Source organism: Manacus vitellinus, unplaced genomic scaffold (assembly GCF_001715985.3).
Source record: "Manacus vitellinus isolate BGI_N305 unplaced genomic scaffold, ASM171598v3 scaffold_20_pilon, whole genome shotgun sequence".
Taxonomy (NCBI): domain Eukaryota; kingdom Metazoa; phylum Chordata; class Aves; order Passeriformes; family Pipridae; genus Manacus; species Manacus vitellinus.
The window spans coordinates 8,935,844-8,959,459 of record NW_021939471.1 but is presented as its reverse complement, the minus strand read 5'-3'; the positions used below and the strand labels follow the sequence as shown (position 1 = coordinate 8,959,459).

Genomic DNA, 23,616 nt, shown 5'->3' with positions numbered 1-23,616 from the left:
AGACCAAGTATCAAAAAAAACCCCCCTCTGTTTTACATGCCAACCTAAGTTGCTAGTCAAAAAGGGAGAATGTATCTGCTGCTGTAAACTTCTGCATAACAGATATCATGCCTGACAAACCATCACCTTCCACGGACACACTAACACCACTATGACAACAGGGAGGAAACCATGCACAGGTATTTCAGTACTATGTGGCCAGGGTCTATAATACAGTGATGAGTCACGTCAGAGCAAATTTGTACCAAGAGTGATTAATGATTCAGGCTGACTAACTTCGTAAGTAGTCAAGCAAGCCTGTAAGAGCCAAGTATTTTCTGGAAGAAAGAATACCAAGTAAGAGGACAATATCTTTTTTCCCTACCTCTGCACAAAAATTCTATGAACAAATAGAACAATACTGGGGCAAGTGCTTTAAAATGCAATTTTCCAGTCAATAAGCCAACAGTAGTAGGAATTCTGTGAAGGAAGGTGTTTTAAGAATGTGACTTACCAGAAGCACAAATTTTCAATATCAAAAAAATGTACACTATATACTAACACCTTTTTTTTTTGCATACTCTTCTGTTTTAAAAGTTTCAAACGTATTAACTTGTCTCATTTTGTTTAGAGCTGAGGCTGTTCAGCAAGGTCACATAATTTGAGACTGCAGAAGTAATTCAGCAATCCTTTGGTCCCATCAGCTGTAAACCAGCCAAGTATAAAAGAACCTTCCCTACAAAAGAAAAACAAAAAAAGAGGGGGAGGGGATCATCCTCAGGAAACACCATCTGCTACGAACCAGAAAAGGCAAATTTTTGTTACAAAATACACATTTTCATACAAAAGACATCTTGCAAAACCATCTGATTGCCCCTCCCTCTGCAGATTACAATGGTAAATGGGATCAGCTGGTTGGTCTTGGGATTTTTGTTTTAATGAGAAAAAAAGTCAAAGGACACACAGTATCACAACAACTGGTCCTTTGAATGGCAAAGGATTATGAGTGTCTTTGTTTTCACCAGTGTTTAAAAAAGCAGGAGAGAAACAGAACCATAGTCTTTATAAACAGAAAGTGCAACAGCGCATCAGCTGCTGCATCCTCCTGAACTCCTTAATGTGCTACCAAACTGTCAATTATACAAACAGTTTGATTATGGCAGTGCCATAAATTGTTAAAACAATGCAAATAGTGTGATTAGAAAGGTCCAGTCAACTGGTTCCATTTTTTTTTCCCAGTAGTTGCCCAGAAAAGTGTCAAGACAATCTAAACCTATTCTTCAGCTTCCTCAATACATCCGGACGGCTGGAGCAGAGAGGACTGTGGTATTACTGTGCTTGTTCCACGAGAGATCCTGTCTTGATCTGTGTTTGTAGTCAAGGTGGCCATGGAAATGGGCTGTAACAAACCAGGCGTCATGCTGGAGGAGACAGTCAGGCTGTGTGTAGTGCCCTTAAGTGTGAGATCCTGTGTGGGAAGAAGTGGCTTGAGGATGCTGACAAGACAGAAAGCAGAGCCACTTTTCGGAATGAAATTCACTTTGTTCTTGTCAGGGCAATAGAAGGCTGGAATTTCATGCAATGGCTTTGGCCTAGAAATAAAATACACACAATAGTTTTATGAACAATCAAATTCTGCCAGTGGCAGGGATGTATTGCTGAACACATCATCAGAAACAAATTGAGGTTTCAACTTGGAGTATTTCAGCTATTTAATAATGCCTTAATGACACTCACACCACACAGCAAGTGACAAGATAGTTTAAACTGCTTGTTTACATGTACTATGAGGTAAACAGCATGTTCTTAGGGCAGGCTGTCTCCAAACCTAAGGAAGACACCAACTTCATGCTGCAGATCACAAACCCCGTTCATGTATTGGCACATCCAACACATGAGAAAGTATTCTCTATCGCGTTCTCCAGAAACTTTCACAACCCAACCAGTTCTGCCCCCCATACAGACACTGTTTATACAACAAGCCTTGTGAAAGAAAGCTGGCATAGCAATGTTTCTAATATTGCATATCTCAAAGCAGTTCATGACCATAGGGAGATCCCCTTCTCTAGACTTTTGAGTCCTTTGCATGTTCACGTGAGTGTGGCCTGACTCTCTGTAAAAGATAACCCCATCTTACTTAAAAACTCAATGCAGAGAGTAAAATACAGTATTCCCAAAGTGGCATTCATGATCAAGTACCTATAATCTGGGAAGGAAGTGTGGAACAAGCATTTAGATCCTGACTTGCAGTTTTGCCATCTCAGCATAGAACTCAACCAAATCAAAGACATGCTTTATGAAAAACAGAGCTGGAAGGGAAATTGTGGATAGCACAGGAATGCCTACTGTGTTCATTTCTAACCCTGCAATGTAAATCTACCTCGGCTAGCCAAATTCTACTTTAAGATAGAACTACGGGAATCTGCTTTAAAGCCTCTCTTTACTGCTGGAAAATAGTCATCGGAAATTTATACTAATATTTTCTTGTTGCCAGTATTGTCCTTTAGCCTATAACCTACCCCTCCCTTCTACGTGTTTGTAAGACAGCATTATGCACTTCTGTCTTTGTTATACTAGGCCAAACCAACCTCCAGTATGCTCTTGTAAGAGACAATTACATTTCAGAGTAGAGTCTGTTCATGAAATAGGGTACATTTCCATGTTAGCCAATTCTCCCAAGTGTCCAGAAAATTCAACCCCACTCATATTTTTTTCCCAAATGAAAATCCTCTATAGGATTTTCAAGCAGAAATTATGTTAAACAAAGGTTGAGCTTTAAATAGTTACACTCACGTATTCCAGGTACACATGGAATACAATAACAGCTGTGAAAAGATTTTTTCATCAGACTGCAGTGTCTAAGAACTGCGACAGCCAGGTAAAAGCTGCTGTAGAAGCTGTATAAACCCGTTTCCCTCTACAGCAGAACAGTCCTACAGCTACACAGCAAGGACTTTTGGAAAGAAATGCTAATGCAAGTTAAACCACAATAGATTATGTTCCTGAAACAAGTGAATGCTATCTAATCTGTTGGCAACAAAGCTCACACACTCTAAAATAAAGACAGGTGACTTAAGTTACCGTAACCCTTCCCACGTTGCTATGGGAGAGGCCGTAGAAACCTCTCAAAATCATTTGCAGAGATCAGGCAAGTTCAAGGGTTTTTTTACATTAACACATATTAGATGGCATTCTTGAGATAACATAGGCATAAGAGAATTATAGAGAATCTATACGTGTGTGACAAAATGAAATTTTTAACTATAGCTTAAGATTCTCGCATGCAAGTGACATGAGAGTACAAAAACTCCTCTGAAAATAATAAAACATAACTCCCAGAATACTCCCAAATGATAAAAGTTGGCTTTTTTCAGAATAACCTAAGTATTAAATATTCAAGGTAAAATTCACTCCTGTTACCAAAACTTTCACAACTACACTGATTTAGATGAAAAGAATATGGTCTTCAGAGTCTAGATTACTGGATGTGCCTGTCAAGCTGTGACATATATTAGCTGATGCACCTGCATTACAGCTTATTAGTACATTTCTCTCTAGCTGACTATTGGAGTTCCTCTCCTCCTATCTGCCAGGTAAGAGACAGTCCTCTCGAGTTATGGTTTTTAAAAAGAGTTTCTCAAGATTTTAACACAAAAAATACATACCTATATATGCCAGTATATAGTCACACAGAACAGAGATCAGGCTGTTATCGTGGTTTTAGCAACTGGATTAATAACTTTGATCTGACACAAAATCAATAAAGCAATAATTAACTCTGATTATTAGATGTTATTTCTCATGTAGCAAAGATCAACTTACAAGTTTTCCTCAAAGACTTTCACCTTTTCACAGCCCTCGGGAGGTTCACGCTTGAACATGTAGCTGTTGTTGGGTTTTGGTGAGGTAGCGTATTTTGGCAAAGGAGAATTATTCCCATTCTCTGCAGGAACAGAGTTTCTAATTACTTAAATGTGTCACACTATAAAAAACCCACAAGAGTTGTCTTTAAATGCTCCCCAAATTTAAAGCCACTTCATTACCAATGTTACAAAACTAAGAAACATTTTCATTTGCCTTCAAGTCTTCATTTGAAAATAAGATTTCTTATCTCAATCCCTTTCCTCCTTTCTATTTCTCCATATAACATTTTCAGGCTCCTCTGCAATCTCTGATCATTCCTGGATATTTTCAATTTGTAACTGCAAACCCGAATCTATGGTTCTGTGCCATTACCATCTACCCCAAGAGAAATGGGCAAAAGTCATATTCCTTTGAAAAACAGAAGAGGTTTATGTTGAATTATAAAATTTTCCTACAATATCTCAGAAGATATAAAGAATAATTTACAAAGTCTAAACAGTTAAACTGTTATACGTGCATGTATGAAATGCTGGAAGATTGCCCACTTTGTCTAAGATCATAAAAAGAAATACCTGACAAGCAAATACCTGACAGGTGCTGTTCCACCTGTTACTGTACACTCTTGCTTCTTTAACTTGCTTAAAATACTTGAAGAACCTATTATTTAAAAAACAAAAACTTGTTTGGGAAGCACATTCCCCAGTCACATCTATGCAGCTCCAATTAATATGTGTGCACACAGTATTTGGAGCAATTTGGAAAAAATACATCACTTACAAAGAAAAACACATTCTATCATTTCTCTCCACGGACATAGGGAACAAATCCCCTCTTTTACAGTTTAACAAACTGCAGTTCAGCATTGTTGAACTTTTAAAGTTACACAGTACCTTTATCTCTGGAGTCACCAAGAAGATCATCTGTAGAACAGGGACTTTCTTCACTGCTTTCATTACAGATGGTAAGGAAGGAGGTTGGAGACACTGACTGGGAGCGGCTGCTGTTGTTACTGCCCTTGTCTGCTCCCCCGGGCGTTTGGGTATCGATGCTCCGAGTGCTGCTGCTGCGCTGAACCACCGGGGGTGGTGCACGGTGCCCATCTGGGATATCTTGAGGCTGTTAAAAGTGAAAGGTATCAGATGGATGCTCTTATCTGGTTAGCAATTCTTTAAATTCAGCAACAGTGAGGGGTTTTTTTCTGGTTTCGTAAAACCATTTGTGGAAAAAAAAAATTCATTACACACAACTCCAACAGAAAATAAACTGCTGTCCTTAGTCTCTGAACCTGACTTAACATTTCACATCATCACAGAACTGCTGAGGCTGGAAGGGACCTCTTGAGATTATCTAGTTCAACATCTCTGCTCAAGCAGAGTTAGCCAGAACAGTTTGTCCAGGACTCTGTCCTGTCAAGTTTTGAGTATCTCCACAGACAGCAATTCCACAAGTTCTCTGGGCAACCTACTCCAGTTTCGCACACCCACACACATTAAAAAAAAGAAAATCAAAAATCTAATGTTTTTTAATTTATGCCCACTGCTCCTTGCCCTGTCACTGGGCTCTACTGAGAAGAGACCAGCTCCCTCTCTTCATTCCTGCACATCAGATATTTATACATGTTGATAAGATCCCCCTGAGCTTTCCCATTTCAAGGCTGAACTTCCAGCTCTCTCAGCCTCTCCTCATACGAAAAATGTTTCAGTCCCTTCATCGTCTTCATGGTCTGTATTTCTGATACTTTATTACTAAATTTACCTCTAAAAATCATTAAAATAAAATTAACATTAAAAATGGGCAAGTTATGCTTCAACTGAGATGGGAACAGTTCAGCATGGGCAAAAAAGAGTTACTACAAAAACTCTTAAAACAGACTTTTTGTCTTTCCCCCTGTTTTACTGAGATCACTTATTAGGAGGAAAAGGTTCAGAATTCAAGCTTTAACACTTTGCTTCCTTTTGCTTACCAAGAGACTTTTCAACTAACCTTATTTAAAAAAGAATATATATAAATGAAATTAATTCCAGACAAATTTAATTTGAGAACTGTGCAAAATAAAGCTTATGACTTATAAACCTCAAAGCAAAACCAAAATAATTATACAGAGTAATGGTGGTGGCAGATACATACAACGAGTTGTTCCTCCTTGTCTCCCGTCTCCTTAATTATTATCTCAATCTCCTGATTCAGTCCTTCTACACTGTTTCGGAATCGTGATCCTGTTGATTTGGTAATAGGTATCACAGGAACGAGAGCACTCTTTGGAATGGGAGCCTGAAGAACCAGAGACAATGAGAATGTTTTGCAAATAAATCTACATTTATTTCTACTCAAAAGTGACCCTTGGAACAGAACACATCTACACCTTGGTATCAGATGTACTCGAAACTATAGCGACTGTGTTAAAATGGATGCCTTAAATGAAGACAGACATCCTGAATTTTGTTTAAAATCTGATTTATAGCAGGAAAAGCTATATAACCTAGTCTCAAAATTCCCCTCAGTATGGTCTGTCTCCAGCCTGACATTACTGTTAAATTTTCACTTGTAAAGCAAACATTTAAATGTAAGTAATTTTGAAGTCTTTACAATACTTTTACATTTCTCCTGAAGTGAGCTATACCATGAAGTCACATCGTTCACTATTAGATTTACCATTTGTACCTTCATTGAAATTATATTTTAATGGAAGTCTGTGGCCACACACACTGATAGGACACATGAAAATTATTGCACAAATGCAAGATGCCACTATGCTAGAAATTAAGTCTAACATATTAACTATATTAAGCCAGAATAAAGGTTGACAAAACAACTTCAGAAGACTTCCACAGAGAGAATAAAATCCCAAACCCAAGTGTTGATACATAGTTGCTTCAGAATGAAGATCATCACTTTAAAAATCCAGTGTTTCAAAGCATGCATGAAAACTCCATTCTCAGCAAACATGATACTGAAGTTTCCCAAAACCCCCTTTAGTACACTACAACCTCTCAATATTTTCCAGTCTCTCCATTAGCATCCTCCCTCCTGTTAAAAAAATCACGCTACCTGAATATGAGAATATTCTGCCCTCCTTAAGCAGGGCTGTACTACAGATAATGGAATGCTTCCTGCAAACATTTAGTTCAACTCAAAAGACTTGCACAAGCAAGCACAAAAGTTTCTATTCAGGAAATGCTTGTCACTCTGTTTGTCAACAAAAACTGACATAATAGCTGAACTTGTAAAGACTTCCAAAAGTCTTGCCTGAAGAAGAAACAGAGAAAACCAAAACCACAGGAAAAGAGCACAAAAAAGTCTGAGAAAACAACCCTGCTAATTCCAAACAAGGCCTAGGATCAACAATCCAGTAAACACAGGTCAATATACAGTTATAATACAGGTATTTCAGCATAAGCTTAGGCACTAAAAACTGTTTATGCACCCAGTTATTCAATATACACATTCTTAAGACAAACTGAATTGTGAAAAAGTAGAAGGCAAGTACGCTTTAAGATTTCAACCACCATTAGCAAAACGTGCGAGTTCTCCATCTTTTAAATATGATTGCCCACCACAAAAATTCTTTGAGCTCTTCAAATAGTAGCATGATTCTAAGTAGAAAAGTATAAGTTCCTCCATTAGAGTTCAATAAAGTTCAATACAGCACGTTTCACTTCCAAGAAAAATAATACTCTGTACACGAGCAAGGATGATTTGTTAGCCCAGCGTGCCAGAGGGTGGGAAGGGAAGGAGGTGTTGTGACATGGGTGGAACAATCAGCCTCAAAACAAGAAACTTATTATTAGAAATACTGCCCTCACAGAGGACTGCATGGAGCTGGGCCCTGACATGCAGGAATTGACTACCAACTTTGGGCTACTCACCTGCACATTTGTGAACGCACACAATGAGGCAAGGTGCAAACACAGGGTAATAATTACAGCATTCACATAATAACATACTGTCAGGGAGTTTTGCTGCAGGACAGTTAAGAGTCCTTACAGGTATGGCATAAACTCATGAGATATGAAATAGGGGTGATGACCAATCTAAATTGTTCACAGGCATTTCAGGAAAAATGCTCCAAGATCTTCCAGTTTTTCAACAAGCAACAAAACTTGAAACAGAATGCAAAGATGCCTTTAGGTGTTAACATCAAACCTTCTCAAGGCTGAATGGATCATGGTAATTCCACTCTAAAAAAGAAATGCTCTACCTCTGTAAGGTGACACCAAAAAAAAGCAAACCCCAAACACTGCAAACTGCATGCAGTTGGTCTTGATGTTAGTGGTTGCTTAGGGTCAATCAATTGGTAAGACATTAAGGACACATGCTTCTCAGCAAACTGAAAGGAAGAGGGGGCTTGATGGTTCATAGTGTCAAGTAGCAATGTAACATCAGTCAAGTGCACTGAGGAAAAAAAGATTATTTTGGAAAAACTAACCCATTTATTCTTTCATCTAGCTTCAGCTCTGGCCTCAATTCTACTTTCTCCACTACACCAACATTGAGAATAAAGAAAAATCATGGTGGTTTGACTCCTGTTTACAGATTTAGTACCACACAATTAATTCTAAGCGTTCTCAGAAGCAACTTGAGATCACCTGAGGAGGCTATGACCTTTCTGCAAGCCCCTCTTCCTGCTAAGAGAGGCAGAATGGAACATTTCAGGCATAATGTAAAAACCACACAAAAAAACCCCCATTCAATTGCTCTACAAATAAATGTAGTCAGCAGATCAGACTTGATCAAGGTCCTCACCAACTATTTCCTGATTCTGAGTAGATGGACAGGAACAGCTAACTAGCTTATTCTATAGGGATTGTGTGGATTTTTTTCTCACACAAAAATCGTATTAGAAAGAAGCACAACTAAACAGAGGCTTAGTTGGCAAGACCCAGTAAAAATTTTTGTTAAATTCAAGAATTCTGACCAAGTTTAAGTAGGGAAGTAGGGAAGAAAAGAGGATATAAATTCACTAAAATTTCTTATTTTAATTTTAATAGAAGAGTACACCGTTTTCCAAATGTTAAACAGTGTTTACTTAGTCTCTGTGAAGGAACTACTGAGGCAATTTCCTAACACTTTTTTTCACCTTGTCAGGAATCCAACTCTTTGAGTTCAAAAATCTTTGTATGACTCTTTAGAGTCAACAAACACAAGTTTCCTTCAAGCTAGGAATGTAAAAAAAAAATAAATTCTAAGTATTCTCATCACTAAATGCTAGTTTCCACATAGTCCTTCCCACAAATCCTGAAGGAACTGAGCTGCTGCCAGAAATTCTAGTTTAGTGGTTCCCAAAAGAGGAATGAGAAAATCTGAGAACTTTGCCCTTGATGCCTACAGTTACAGATTCTCACTCTGACTTAGAAAACAGCCATTGAATGCCATTAATCTAAACCCTTCACTTACTCTTTTTGAGTCCTTCTGTAACTTGCCCCCCTTGCAAGTAGCTCAACACAGCAGGCACGAAATTTACCAAGAAAAACAACGTTTTGTTTTCTATCACAATCCTGGAAAAGCTGCTTTGCCTCAGTTTATATTTTATAGTTTGTTTCACAAGACCAAAAACTAATTATCCATTGTGCAATATTTTTTTCACATACTCTAAAATTTGGCAGAATGCAAATGCATCCACACAAGAAGCAAAATAATAAAATAATTATGACCAAAAAAATGTTAGGTACATAATTTGCACGTAGGTTATTTTTCAGAGTAACAGCATCACTGTTCATTTTGAAAATTAAAACCCACTAAGATTATCAATGCTAAAGTGACAATAGCTTAGCATTCAGAAACCCACAGGTTTGCAGAATGCCAAGAAAACCTGACAGACTGCATGAGATTCTCCAGGTACTAAAGAACCTATACCAAAATTTCCACAGGGTACCTTTTGGTTAAAATGCCTCAAATGTCCTCAAGTTCTACAAATTTGGATAAAACACCTGCATCAAGTATGTTGATCTGACTTTTTTTTTTCTTTTTTGAACCAACAGTTTGAGACACGTTTTGTGTGTTGATTTTCATAAACTTTTTCAAAAACCCCTAGAAAGGGATTGGGTCATTTATTTGTCTTCCTTTATTCATCATTTCAGACTGTTCTGACTTTAGCTACAGCAGTCACCATGATCAGCAGCACACTACACTGCACCCACACTGCAGTAAAGCAGACCAAGATGTAGGGATCTGTACAACACAGCCTGTTTCAAATCCAATCTGTTCTTCTACTACACAAAAGAGGAGGAAATAGTTTCTGTCTCAAGATTTAAGGAGTTTGAAGAAGTAATTCGTAAATTGTTATGTCAAAAAACGTAATTCTAAAAAAATCCTAAATACTTCTAATAGGACAGAATTCAAACTGATTTCAAAAGGCACTTAAATCCTGAAAATTTGTGACTCCTAATTAAGTGACCTACAGCAGGGCTAAGAAGTTAGGGTCTGAGACAAAAGATGCTAATGATTTTTTATACAAAGTAGGAGTTAAGAAGAACAGAGCAGAAGAAATTAAAAAAGCTGTTCCATTTTATTTCCAGTCTTGAAAGACAAATAGATTCACTCAGACACCTGACTTTTATCTGGGAAAGAACTTGGCTGCTTAGGACTGAATGCATGGTTCTCCCTTCTATTTCTTATTTCATCCTTTATCAGAGTGGATAAGTATCTGGACACATGCTGATGCCACAACTTCCCTCTGTGGCCTAAATTAATTCCAGAAGGATGGAACGACAGAGACAACACAGTTTTTATTAACTGGTGTCAAATTACGATATTTATTAGAACAATGCTAACAGCATATCAGGAGCAATTGGGAATATGATTAGATTTTCAGAGAAGCTTCAGAGATGAAGTACTTTCTCAATTCACAACACTGACAGTTTCATAGTTTCTTTCAACTACATTGCCTTGCAAGGCTATTGTTCTTTTCATAACTGTTAAAAAATTGTGTGTATCAAATATACATTCACAAGATCAGTAGGGAGAGGAAAAAAGTTTTCTTCTGAAAAAATGTCCAAACTTTCCTATTGGTTTTCTTAAAGTTACTCAAGCAAAACACACTTGAAAAAGGATCTGTGTGTCTAAAAGTCTGTATTTAAAAGCCTGTTATCAATTGAGCTAAAAATATTACATCTCTGTCAACCTGACCTTATTAAAAGTCTTGAGATAAAACTGAAACTGCACACAGAACATGTGCTGGCCTAACCACTGCAATTTTTGAAGTGATTACTATTTCCAAGTCTCAAGGCACAATAAATGACAGGAAAAAGAAATAAAATCTTACAAAGCCTGAATGAAACCATGAAGTGTATAAACAAATAAATAATCCCATTGAATAGCCTTTTGTCAGGTAAGCTCTCTAAATATCTCAGTATTAGACAAGTGTTTGTCAAGACACAAAATGTGCTCAAAAAAGCCACATTTTATTTGAGTATACAGTTTTACCAGCAGTTTGCTCCATGCCATATTCTACATGCAAAGCTGTAATTGTTACAGCAATGCGTAATGAAAAAGATGATCTGTGGTTTTTGCTTAAACTTATCTGTCATCCTTTGTGGAGCCTGCAGAATGCATTTTAAAAATCTTGCTTTAAGGAAGGATTTAACTACCTGAAATTATTTGAAAGTGCGAGTTCAAAGCCAGTTCATCCAAGTAACAAAAAATCTGCAACTCCATTCACTCAAGGAAGTCAAAAGAAAGAGACCCATTTCATAGAATTCACCTATAGCTACAACACATTTAGCAGTCCATGGTATTTCTAAGTTCCCTTAGAGGCAAATCACAACCTTGAAAGGAGTTAAAATTAGTATTAGCTACCCAATATGGCCAAAAAGCACCCAGCCTTACCTGACTGTGGTTAATGGCAGCATGGTTGCCATGAAATGGAGACTGTCTCTCCTTATCACGGTGGTGCCGACTGCTGTGTTTGCTCCTCTGCAGTTGTTGACGCAATTTTGCAATCTAACGAAGGAAAAATTAGATTTCAACGAGTGTATTGTATAGTGTCATGAATCTGTTCCATCACTGACTTAAAATTCTTTACTACCACAATATTCCTAATTACTGCCAGCACTAAATCAGAGTAAAGATCTTGCACACCTAATATGTTAGTAACCAACACAACTGAAGCCCAGAAGGCACCTCTGGAGATTTAATGAAAGAACTTGAAATACATGAAGTTTGAAAGTCGTTTGGTCACTGCCATATTTTCTCCTTTGATGAAGAATGTCACCTGCATTGAACACTTTCTTTCCCAACTTCAGATTAAAATTTTTAATAGACCTGCATTACTGTATTAAATACTGCCTTCCTGAAAAATCACAGTATCAGTGCATACCACTAAAAAATTTAATCCAAAGGTATCTCAAGTAATGGCATTTCTGACCTCCTTGAGCTGTTCATTGCTGCCCCATGATGATGAACGTTTGTGTGAGCTTCTCTTCTTTTCTAAATATTCTTCAGCCCAGGCACTTTCTGTCTGTAGCAAGAAGATTACAGGATTAATTAAAAAAGAAAATTGCTGCTTTCTGTCAGAATATTTTGAGACAAATTAGAAAAGAGAACATTTAGGATTTGCTAGATTCAGAACTGAAAGTGAACAGCAGTCACCAACTAGAAACTTTTCTCACAGGTGAATTATGAAAAAGTAGAGTGAAACTATAGAAATAAAGACCCCAACAACTTTCAGACTTATTCTAATACAGGAATGTGCTAGTTTTCCTTCCAAATTATTGAGCATAAGGCAGTATTCACAGCCAGATGTACCACAAGCTGCTATTCAGTTCTGAAGAACCCGTATGACAGTTCTGAACTGGGGAAGAGATGGTATATTTTATTTTTGACACACTAGCAAGGGTAGCTTGGTGTAAATGTTGTGAAAGCCTGCACCAGCACAGCTTCAAAATCATGTTCTTGCTCACAAGAATGAGAAAAAGGAAGACAAGGCATATGAGCACCACTAGGACTTCTGCAAAGCAGGAAATCAGTTTATTAATGTCTCAAAGGGTTCCAGGTTCATAGTTGTCTCAGGCCATGCAGAAAGCAACACAGATAATACTAAACTGGTATAGCTATCAGTGTTTAATAAAAAGACTTGCAAACATACTGTGGTGAAAGACTTCTAAGAAATTCAAAGTATCATTAAGACAAACTGCATTTAAGGTAAGAAATGCACAGGCATAATATGTGATAATACTGCATGCTTTATGGACAGTTTGTATTTCCACCTAACCACACCCAGAAATGTCTTCAAAAGCAGTGAACTGTGAAGGTTCTAAGAAGATGGATAGTAAAATCTCTCAGGAACCTCTGTGCAGTCACAAGAAATATACCTAATGAAGCAAGGGGAAGGATATCTGGAAGAAGCTTACACACTCAAAGAGACAGCAAATTCCTTGAAATGCATTGTTGCCACAACTGTTGCAGTTCTTAGCATACAGTGGTGATCTAGCTAACCTCATTTTTAGGAGTCACTGATATCTCACTTTCTCATATGGAGAGGAACTTTGATTGCCTTAAAGTCTTCACAGTGTGCAGTAGTTGTTCTTACATGTGAGACTAACAGCCTGCAGAAGCCACAAGTTGACCTTACTTACCCCATCTGCACTCAGATCACAGAAACTCACAAGTCCTCTATGGTATCAATCCCAATTTTGCAGGGGATATGGAGCTGTAACTCCAAATACATAGGTTGCAATCCCACCAGCTTCAGTTACAGATATAAGTTTCATATAAATGAAACCTCCACTATCAGTAGTTTTTAATCTTCATCATTCCAAATCAAAAACTAACTAGGACAAATCTGAATAATAAAGTTAGTAGGGTTGCTTTGAAATTCCTATTTCATAGCAAAATCAGAATCCATTACAACCTGTTTTTCCAGAAAAGCCCTCACTGATCTTCATCATAAAATAGAATAATTGATAACCCCCATTCCCAACCAAAGTACCAACCTTTGTCTAGTCAATTCTCAAATCAATCAGGAGTCTCACCCTATCCTCTAGCTCCTGGAACGGTAAGCTTTAGCCACTAATTCTAGCTTTCCAACTTAGCACAACCATTACACTTTCCTATGGGAGTCTAATTAACACTCTAATCAGTCTTTGCCTTTAATTTATATTCCAGACTTTGACTCAAGATTCAAGACTTATTTAATAAATTAATATCTGATTCATTTTACAGCATTAGAAGTTGCTTTGATGCTCATCCTCAAAACAAATAGTTGGAAATCTTTTCAGAGTGGGTGTAGGTATAAGACACTAAATTACAGGAAACCTGTACATCAAGACAGAAATGTGGTACTATTTTAGCAAGTCTCCTCCTACTTATTCTCCATATTTTGTTTATAATACTATTATCAAGAAACACAGATGAGATGACCAGTAGGCAAAGTGGGATTTATATTTCTCTAGGTTCTTAATGTACCACTACTTGTTTATTAGTTGGTACCATTCACAACATCCTTCCCCCATTCTAGAATTACAAAGAGAAATTAGTTTAAGGCTCAATTTATTACAGATAGTAGAACACTTAAGAAAAAAAGTCTTAAGAGGCAAAAACTTTGCAAAGTGAATTATTTTTTAATAATTTAAAAAAAAACACTAAGTAACTGTCTCCTTTTAACTTGTAAGCCAAACAGGTTTAATTCAAATGAAAAAAGACACAGGATTACCAACATCTGTTTTAGGAGCACTTAAAAGAATATGGACCGGTACAAATTCTAGCCATGTGTCATCCAACAAACATTCTTCATGTACATAATTCAGTCTAGTTTTATAGACAGATTTCATAAAATGAAGGAGGAGTCTGATACCCAGTCTCTGCGTGACCTGGGATCTCTTACACAGTTCTCAGCCATGACCTAAGGGCATCTCCAGAAAGGCCTACAAGCTGAAGTGTGCCACTAATTGCCATCTCTTCCCACTCTGCTTCCTGAATGACTCCACTCCCTATGCCATAACTCCACAGGATCAAGATGCCCTATTTACTCGACTTGAAAATCTTTTGTATCTTCATAGATCCAATTCATGTTCTCTAAACTCTTGAAATCCGAACACAAGCATTTCATGTCAGATTTTGTGAAACCTGAAATTACACACTGGAACCAGAAGATCTTACATGACATCTTCAGAAAAGATGAACAGTATAAATGGAGAGCCTATATTATCTCCAGAAACTATTGTTAATCACATTTTAAACTTGTCCTTAGCTCGAGTGGTTGCTCTCAGGCAAGAAGATTAAAAGCAATAGCATCTCATCACTGTCATATCAACAAAAGCTTTGGGCTTACAGATATATGTCTAATTTTCTACTGGTTTGAGAAATTTTAAATTAGTAAGTACAAACAGATCATTCTACTTGTCTCAGAAATACACTACCATAAATCACCACTAAATGCACTCATTCTGCAGAAACACCTAGTGCCCTTTTAGTCATCCCATTAACCTTTTCAAATATATTTCCCCTTATATATCAAAGTCCCACTGCACAGCAGTTAGATGGGTCAAAATGGGAAGGAAATGACAAAAGAAAAATGCAAACCAAAAATGACGATATATGGTAAATACAGAGATTATAAAAGCCCAGCCATGACACAGATTATATTGAAACTAAGATGAAGGAGATCTCTTGAACACAGCAAACACTTTGGCAGCAGTATAGAAATATAATTATTTTAAAAAAAGTATTATCCTAAGAAATCAAATATGAAAATATATTTCTAAGACACCCACACAGGTTTAGTTCTGCCCTTTAATGATGCCTTTTAATAGCTAAGCATGAACAGCCATTCCCTGTATATCACACACCTTCCTTCATCCTCCTCCTCTTACTTCAGTTTGCTTACCTCTTTCACCCCATCTTCTAACCATTTTTCCAATTCATTTTCCTGCACAGAAAACTTGTTCCTAGGCTGTCCTTTCTTCATCAGTTCCTATGTCCACCTTATCCACACAGGCATATTCCCCTACAAAGCACTTTTGTTCTCCACCAGGCTGCTCTTTGAAAGGTGGTCCTTTTCACAAAAGGCTCTGGACCTGGAGAAGGCCACACAGTAACACCACAGACTTCCTCTGCTCTACACCCTACATGTGTTGTTACACAGAACACCGAAACCTATGAGGCCACATTTTTGTTACTGTTACCAGAACTAGCAGGGCTTCAAACACAAGGATGTCCCACATGCTGTCAGGTCCTCTTCCAACTGCATTTTGCTTATGTTCTTTGGAATTAGTGGAGACCTGTTGTTGAAACCACATTCTAGCAACAGGGATTTAGAATCTGATATGTTTGCCTCTTTCTTTCACTCTAAAAGTTAGAGAAACCTACAGCCAGACTGCATCCACAGAAGGAGAAGTTAAATAAGTCACATACACAGTAGCAAAGGATTCCTGCAATTTGAAAGCGAATAAGAACTTGTGAGCAAGAAAAGTAAAGTGAATGTTTTCAAGGGAAAACATTTTTCTTACATTTAAATCCCATCTTCACATTTAAATTCTCCAAAGACAAAAATCTGTCCTACCTGTGTGGCTTTGTCTCTCATACATGGAGCAGCTTGTCCATGATTATCACGAGGCCACTGTCCAGCAAGGTATGGAGCAGCCAGTGTGTCCAGTGAGGAAGTCCGGCGAACAATACTGGAAGGGCTTGATGAAGGTGGTCTTGATTTGTCTGCTAGAACAAGGACACTTGATTACAAAGAAAGCAAGACAGAGCTTACTCATTTTAATAGTCTACAAGAAATCACATCAAATTGGAACCAGGATGTTATTAAGTATACAATAAGATACTTTTAATATGGAAATATAGTTTGCTTTGCCAGGCTCTATTCAGTTTAAAAAGGCTATGAAATCTGTTTGTACAGTTTCCTTAAAAACATCCTAATGCCACAAATGTTGCCTTAGTACTCACACACAACCATTCACTCCCCTAAAGGTAAAACTGTCATTGGATTCTTAAATAATGAAGGCCTAGAAGAAATAAAAATACCTAAGTTTCCTCATACATAAAGGTTAATGAAAAAAACTGTCGAACATTCTCAATTTAATGTCGAGGTTAGAATTCATCCCACTAGCCCTTTACCCTTTGCCTACTTTACTTCAAGGAACACTGTAAACTGGCATGTTTTATTAATCACTCAGTACATGATATATGGCATATGATACATGGTTCAACCCTTAGATCCAGAAGTCAACTTCGATAAGGTAATGATTTACTTTTTACAAGCTAATCGAGTCATCTTCTCCCTTTACATGCTATTTGGTAACTACATTCAGATTTGCCTGATGCTATATCTTCAGCAACACCTCATTCTTAGTGTTTACATTGGTATCCCTTTTCAGAACAAATTAGATGCTAATAAGAATCCTTACTAAAAAAGGTTAAATATAACAAACACAGAAATTAGCATGAGAAGGAAGAATACAAATAAAAATTTGTATCTATCCCATCTGTCAGTGATATCTTAAGTAAAGTGGTAGTAAAAGACTACACTGCAAGCTATTAAGAATAAAGACTGAAGAAAGGTTCCTCAAAACAGTAATTGAGGTTGTTAAATTTAAGAGACTGAGCAGCGGGAAAGACCCAGGGTTTAGAGATACATAAATGCTCTCATATTTGGAAATGTAAAATGCAAATAATGAGATCACAATGATCTAAGCTTACTATCAACTCATCTGCTCCCCACAGAATTATACTTGAAAGAACTGTGCATTAATCTTACCTATAATGAATACAGAGGCCTAAAATACATGGTTAGAACACAGCAAGCATGATTCAGAGACCAGATGGAAGCTTTAAAAGGGCACTGGAAAAACTCAGTCATATGTCCTCCCTGACTGTGCCTTAGGATGAATTCTGCACTAAAAGTATCAATAACATAGCAATTTATATCATGCAGAAACTCATTTATGGGTAAAAGGAATTGTTCCTGATTAGTGTCTGACTGCTAGTCAGAAAATAAAATCACTGACATCAGAAGTCCAGAATTCAAATTATAAACTGTTGCAAACTACTAAAAATACATATGATAAATATTATTAAAACCTGGTAGGTATAGATTCTGGTGCTGTGGACAGCATCTATGTCTAGTGACATTCTACAATAAATATCTTCATGCAAATTTCACATTAGAAATGCACACATTAAAAATGTGGGAAATATGTCAATTCAACTACAAGGAAAAAATTATTAGCACTATAATCAGCCACATTCACACAAATGAGTCAGGAAACCTCATCTGGTTTATTATTTCTACTAGTACCAACAATGATAAAACCTTACTACTGAGCTCACAGCAGATTTGCTCTCAGGGTACAGCAGCAAATCTGCTTTGGAGTTTGCACTTAAGACCCCTGTATCAAAGAATTTCCCTGACTACCACTACCACCACACTCACACTGAAGGGTCTGTTTGTAGCAGAAGATTTCAAACTAATTCCTTTTGTCTGTACTATGGGACAGTGTGGCATGCTAATGCAACGTGTCATTCCTTAAAAATTACACTCACTTCCAAAGTTATATCAAACATGTTATTTGTCTTAGAATTAGCTGCTGTACTCTCCCTGTTTTTGTTCTGAGTTATTCTTCCTCTTCAAGAAGCTTCTCTCTTTTTACTAAGAGGAAACAAAGGATGTGAAAAAAAATTATAAATCAGGAAGTGTATGTAGTCAGTCACATCATCTGCAAAGCTACCGCAGCAGACAGCTTCAGAACTGGAGAAGCAGAATCTATTGCCCTCTCCACCACAAAAAGAGAAAAAGCAGAAAGATTATTTTGCAGAACAAACAGAGAGAATGAAAACTGAGGAGCCTGTTTACTATTTAAGTCCAAGGGACTTGTTTCAAGGCACAAAGCCTATAAGTACTCTCTTTTCCTCTGAAATAAAAATTCTTTCAAGGAACTGTGTTTTTCAGATTACTTATATTTAGATGGGGAAGGATGTTTGGATATGTTTTTACTTACTTTTTCACCTTCATAACCTGTTTTAATACAAATTGGCAAAGTCTACTACACATTTCTTCTTGCTGTTTCAAAACGTTTCAATGGGAACATATACAATGTTTTCATTGCACTTTCCCCTGCAATACTTGAAGCAAGTGTTCAGCTGCTATTTTCCCTTGATGTGACCTACATAACAAGAGATCTGCCTCCATAGAGATAACAGTTACAACAGCTGTGGCTGATGAAAAACAATGGAGCTGTTTCATCAAATAGACGCTTCTTAAATATTAGATCTGTTTTAATTGGCCTGATTATCTCTTTAAACCAGTATTTGTGATAAATATCAACCCTCCTATCCATCAACCACTAGTATAAATCTATTTAGAAACAAAAGTATTTTTGCAATTTGGTCTCAAACAAAGCAAAGTAACAGAACAAAACATAAGCAGAACACACACAATACAGACCAATGAAGTGCATAATGCAGGCAGATAACAAGCAAGTTATCATGTCTTCACCAGTCATTATGTACCCCTGACCAACTGCAGCTGCTACAGGTGAACTGGTATGACACCTATCCCAGTGGGAAGTCAGGCAACTCAGAAGGCAATGTCAGCTAAGGCAGTCTAACAGCGTGACTAAAGAGCAAAATTAACCAATATAGATGCCCACCAACAACTAACTGAAAGGTAGGAAAGAGTGCACTGATTTTGGCACCAAGGTGTCAGCATACAAGCCCAGTTACAATTGATAAAGGAAATTACAGTGTAAGATCACAGACCTTTAAACCAGTTATTTCAGAGAGGAAAATTACTATATATAAAAGAAAGGAAGGGAAAAAAGAGAAAGGCCTTAAACATAACTAAGTCCGAAGAGATAAAACGCTCTGAAAATTCACCTTTCAGTTTTCCAGGAAAAGTTCAGAACTGTTGTCAGAATGACAAAATAATGATTACTGCTGAAGTGTAACTTCAAGATTGATCTTACCATCCTGTTGACCTCTTTCTACGCATTTGAAATTAAATTTTTGAGAAAGGAAAATAAAAACTCCCAAGAAACATCATCTAACAGATATTGTGAGAAAACAAGCAGCAGAAAAGGGACACTGGAAAAGCATAAGACAGCACTGAACTCACAAAATTCCCTGACAGAGTTCCACTTGAAGTTTTTTTTATACAAGTGGGCTATCCAAAGAAATGAGGAGGAGTGAGACTCATCTAGCTTCTCTGGCATCACAGCATACAGCTGACCTTTTTGTTCTCTTTTGGTCAGGGTTTTCCCTGGAAAGGACATTCATGGGATCTCTCTCAGGCACAGCTGGCAGAGCTGTCTCTTCCAAAAAGACAACTGATCTCTGGGGCTTCACCTACTTTTCACATTTCATTAAAACAACTTAACAGACTCAGAGCATTAAAACCAGATACACAGCCCAACTGTGTATACTCCTTTTGGAAGACAATCCTGGCTATTATCCTCACATAAATGTAAGAGAACTATTCACTAGTAACTCAAAATTGTCCCACTGTAGAAGAATGGCTGAATTAATGGTGTTTTACAAAATCAAACCTCAGAAAGCCCAAGATGTTCAAGTTACTTAATTCTAGTGAATGAAAACACATTTAATCTCAATAAAGTCACCTGAAGTGTTGGCCACAAGAAACCTACAAGTACGATGCTGCAAAAATGAATTCACTTTCTTTACACCTACCATTTGTAAAACAGCTTAAGTAAGCAAAGCAGGCATGTAATGGTACACAAAGCCTTCTATACTCTTATCCTACAGAACTTTCAGAACTGCTGCAAAACCTTGGTAATTAAGGTTGACAGGTATGCAGCTACTAATGTGTCACTCAAATTATTAAAATAAATCTATTCTACGGTGAAATTTAAGAGTTTAATGGAGTTCCTTTTCTTCCTCTCTACCAAGGAGTTCACATCTGACCTGTTTCAGACTTTATATACTATTATAACTATTTTCATAATTTCCTTTCACACAAGAACGCTTTAACATCGTGCTTTGACAGACTACTCTAAACAATCAGAGGTCGATTTAGTTCCAGATAAAACTAACCAATTTTTCTCCTTAATTTTAGAATGAGTTTAAATGTCCAATACAGTCCACTGGAATATACCAGAAAGTTCAGCATCCAGTAGAGAAATCTCTCACTACTTCAAGGCATTTAAAAGTAAACAATTGCTATGGCTCCAGTCTTGACCTTCTTGTTTACACAGCCTGGTACATTAAACATTTTCTGAGTTGAGCAGTTGAACTCCTCTGAGATGATGTGCTTTATATAAGAACACAAATAATAAGATGCCATTAGATCTTCATTCAGTAAATAAACCAAGACAAACCCAACAATAAATAGGGAGCATACACATTTCACTATCTCACTTTGCAACAGTGTACTAGTAGGTCACAACAACAACCTCTAACAGCATGGTTTGCAGACAGGTAAAGAGGCATATGTGAAAACTGAACCAAAACTGGAGATTGCAGGACAGACATCACAGTGTAGAAATGAGGCCACACCAGTGATGGGAAGGACAGAGCACATTAACGTGCAATTAAAAGCTGAAGTCCTTGAACTAAGTACCAGAGACTGCAGAAAGTGAAAGTAAAAGACAAAAATGGGGTAGTAGCAAGATCTACGCTCCTGGTGATATTTGTGAGGAAGGAAAGTGGCAAGAAAAGCATGGAAAATTAGAAATTGTACAACAGAATCTTCTACTTGTAATTATCCCATAATCAACAGAAAATTCAGTTAAGCATTTCCGAATAAAGTTGCAATTCAGGTCAGAAAACTAGGACAAAAAAACCCAAACCAATAAAACCCACACCCAAAACCACAAAAGAAGCAAAAGAAGTAACATTTGCAAATTCACAAGTTGGGGTCCTCAAGTGTTCACAAAAACTACATTCAAAACTATTCAACTGCTTCCCAGAAAAGAAAATCTGTAAAACATGAAGTCTAAAGTACACAACTTGTATTTAGATACAACCAGTATCTAAGTTCAGAAGAAGCTATCATTTGTCTAACCTCAAGGTTCATTTTAATCTAAAAAACGTGGCTGCAGCTGAAGGAATCGACAAAAGCCACCATCAACAGAAAGCAAGAAACAGAAAAACCCAGGTTATTCTGCAGCAGATTCTGACTGATTCCCTCAAGTGGCCCATTTGGCTGCACAACCATTGCCTCCTTAGCAAAAAAAGTTCCACTTCCATGTTCTCAGCTACAGCTAAGTTTTCCAATTCACGCGAAGAAGAAATTTAAGTTAACTCGGTCTCTATCAAGCACTGGACTACACAAGACAAATGTTGAGCAATATTAAACAGTTTTAATTTGCATTTGGGGCTCATACAAGTACTGCTCAGAAATTTAAACACGTGGAAGCAATTAAATGGACACCACTCTCCTGTTTTCACAAGTCTTGTAACAAGCTAGTGGAGTTATCTTAACATGGTAGATTGATCAAATTACTTGTTTCCTTCTATGTGCTAATTAATTTGCAGTAAAGAAGCCAACACGGTTTCAGCAGGCTTCTACAAAATGGCCAAAAGTGAAACTTTTCCACTATAAGTGGTCTGATGCATGCCTTTATTAAGAGTATTTGAACCTGGATCTCAAGGCTAGCCATCCTGTTCCTCGTTCTCCAGGCCAGGAGATTGCACCTAAGGCAAGAGTTCTATAAAGTTCACAGGATGAAGACAGGATTTTGTGATGTGTATAAAGTCTTTCAGATTACTGATTAACAAGAATCTCAAATGAAGAATACGCACATTTCTTGATCCAAAGCCTCAGAATATAATCTTAATAAAACCCTCGTTACTCTTATCTGGAAAACGGAAAACCTAATTCAGGACCTTATTAGGGCTCTCTTACACTACAGACAAGCAGGCACATAGTCATCTTGTACCAGCTGGTTAGGACTTCTAATTGGGCAGCATCATTGCCCAAGAGCCAGGATAGGAGAAAAGAAAAAACCCAACACGGTAGTCTGGTTACAATTAGTATTTTAGAAAAGGGGAGGAATATTAGGAGAAGTAGGATTGTTAGGAGGGTTGGTCCTAAATTTCTGCGTATACTACATATTACTAAACTTGTGTAGATTAGCACAGGCAATTTAATGATGAAAGAGTAGCTGTGAGCTTTAGTACCTCAAAAGTAACAGGTCTTTTCGAGATTTGAAGGCATGAACACAAAGCTTCACTCATGCATTCTTGAGTAAACTGTTATCCCAAGAAGAAAACGGGCTTACATATGTCAGCCTCTGTTAGCCTCAACTAGCTGCCACATATTGCTTGAATTCCAGCATTTCCAGTAAGAATTATTTAATTATTCAAAACCATTAAAAAGCAGTTTGCTACAAAATGTATGCCATCCCCACGGTATTTTCTATCTTCGCTATAGCACAAGCTTGTCATCACTCTCAAGCTCACACATCCTTCTGCAGGGTTCATGCTGAAAGTAACTACTAAGAGAGATACTGGATACTTTTTTCCTACGTCTCTGCCATGCCTACAGCACCAGTTAGTTCTCTAATCGCAAGCTGGCGAACACTGTTTGGATCAAAACCACCCACACCATCTGGCACGAGGTGCACAGAGAGGGGAGATGCGAAAGCTTCACAACAGCTACCAAAAACCAAATGCACCTTAAGCTTGTGCCCAAGTATCTGAAGCACATCCACACCATCGAACCCCTCTCATCTGCAAACCTGCGGCAGCACTCGCGGTACTCAGAGGAGCGGCCACAACCTCCCACATGGCACGCTTGGCTCTCTGTCCCTCTTCTGAGAGCCAGGACGGAACAGAGCGGCAACAAAAGCAACGAGCCCTTCCACGCACACACGGCCC

General features: G+C 37.6%; 1 protein-coding gene across 1 annotated transcript in view; it reads right to left on the bottom strand.

Annotated features, from left to right (window-relative positions):
* FAM117B (family with sequence similarity 117 member B) overlaps nucleotides 1-23,616 on the bottom strand; it is a 25,125-nt gene continuing 1,509 nt past the window's right edge. The window contains exons 2-9 of the mRNA XM_008931098.2: nucleotides 16,340-16,488; nucleotides 12,206-12,298; nucleotides 11,668-11,781; nucleotides 5,971-6,114; nucleotides 4,734-4,959; nucleotides 3,802-3,922; nucleotides 1,253-1,571; nucleotides 1-715 (exon numbers count right to left, since the gene is read on the bottom strand). Of these exons, the coding sequence (XP_008929346.2) occupies nucleotides 1,253-1,571; nucleotides 3,802-3,922; nucleotides 4,734-4,959; nucleotides 5,971-6,114; nucleotides 11,668-11,781; nucleotides 12,206-12,298; nucleotides 16,340-16,488 (1,166 nt within the window). The 3' untranslated portion in view covers nucleotides 1-715. The remainder of the gene's footprint in view (nucleotides 716-1,252; nucleotides 1,572-3,801; nucleotides 3,923-4,733; nucleotides 4,960-5,970; nucleotides 6,115-11,667; nucleotides 11,782-12,205; nucleotides 12,299-16,339; nucleotides 16,489-23,616) is intronic.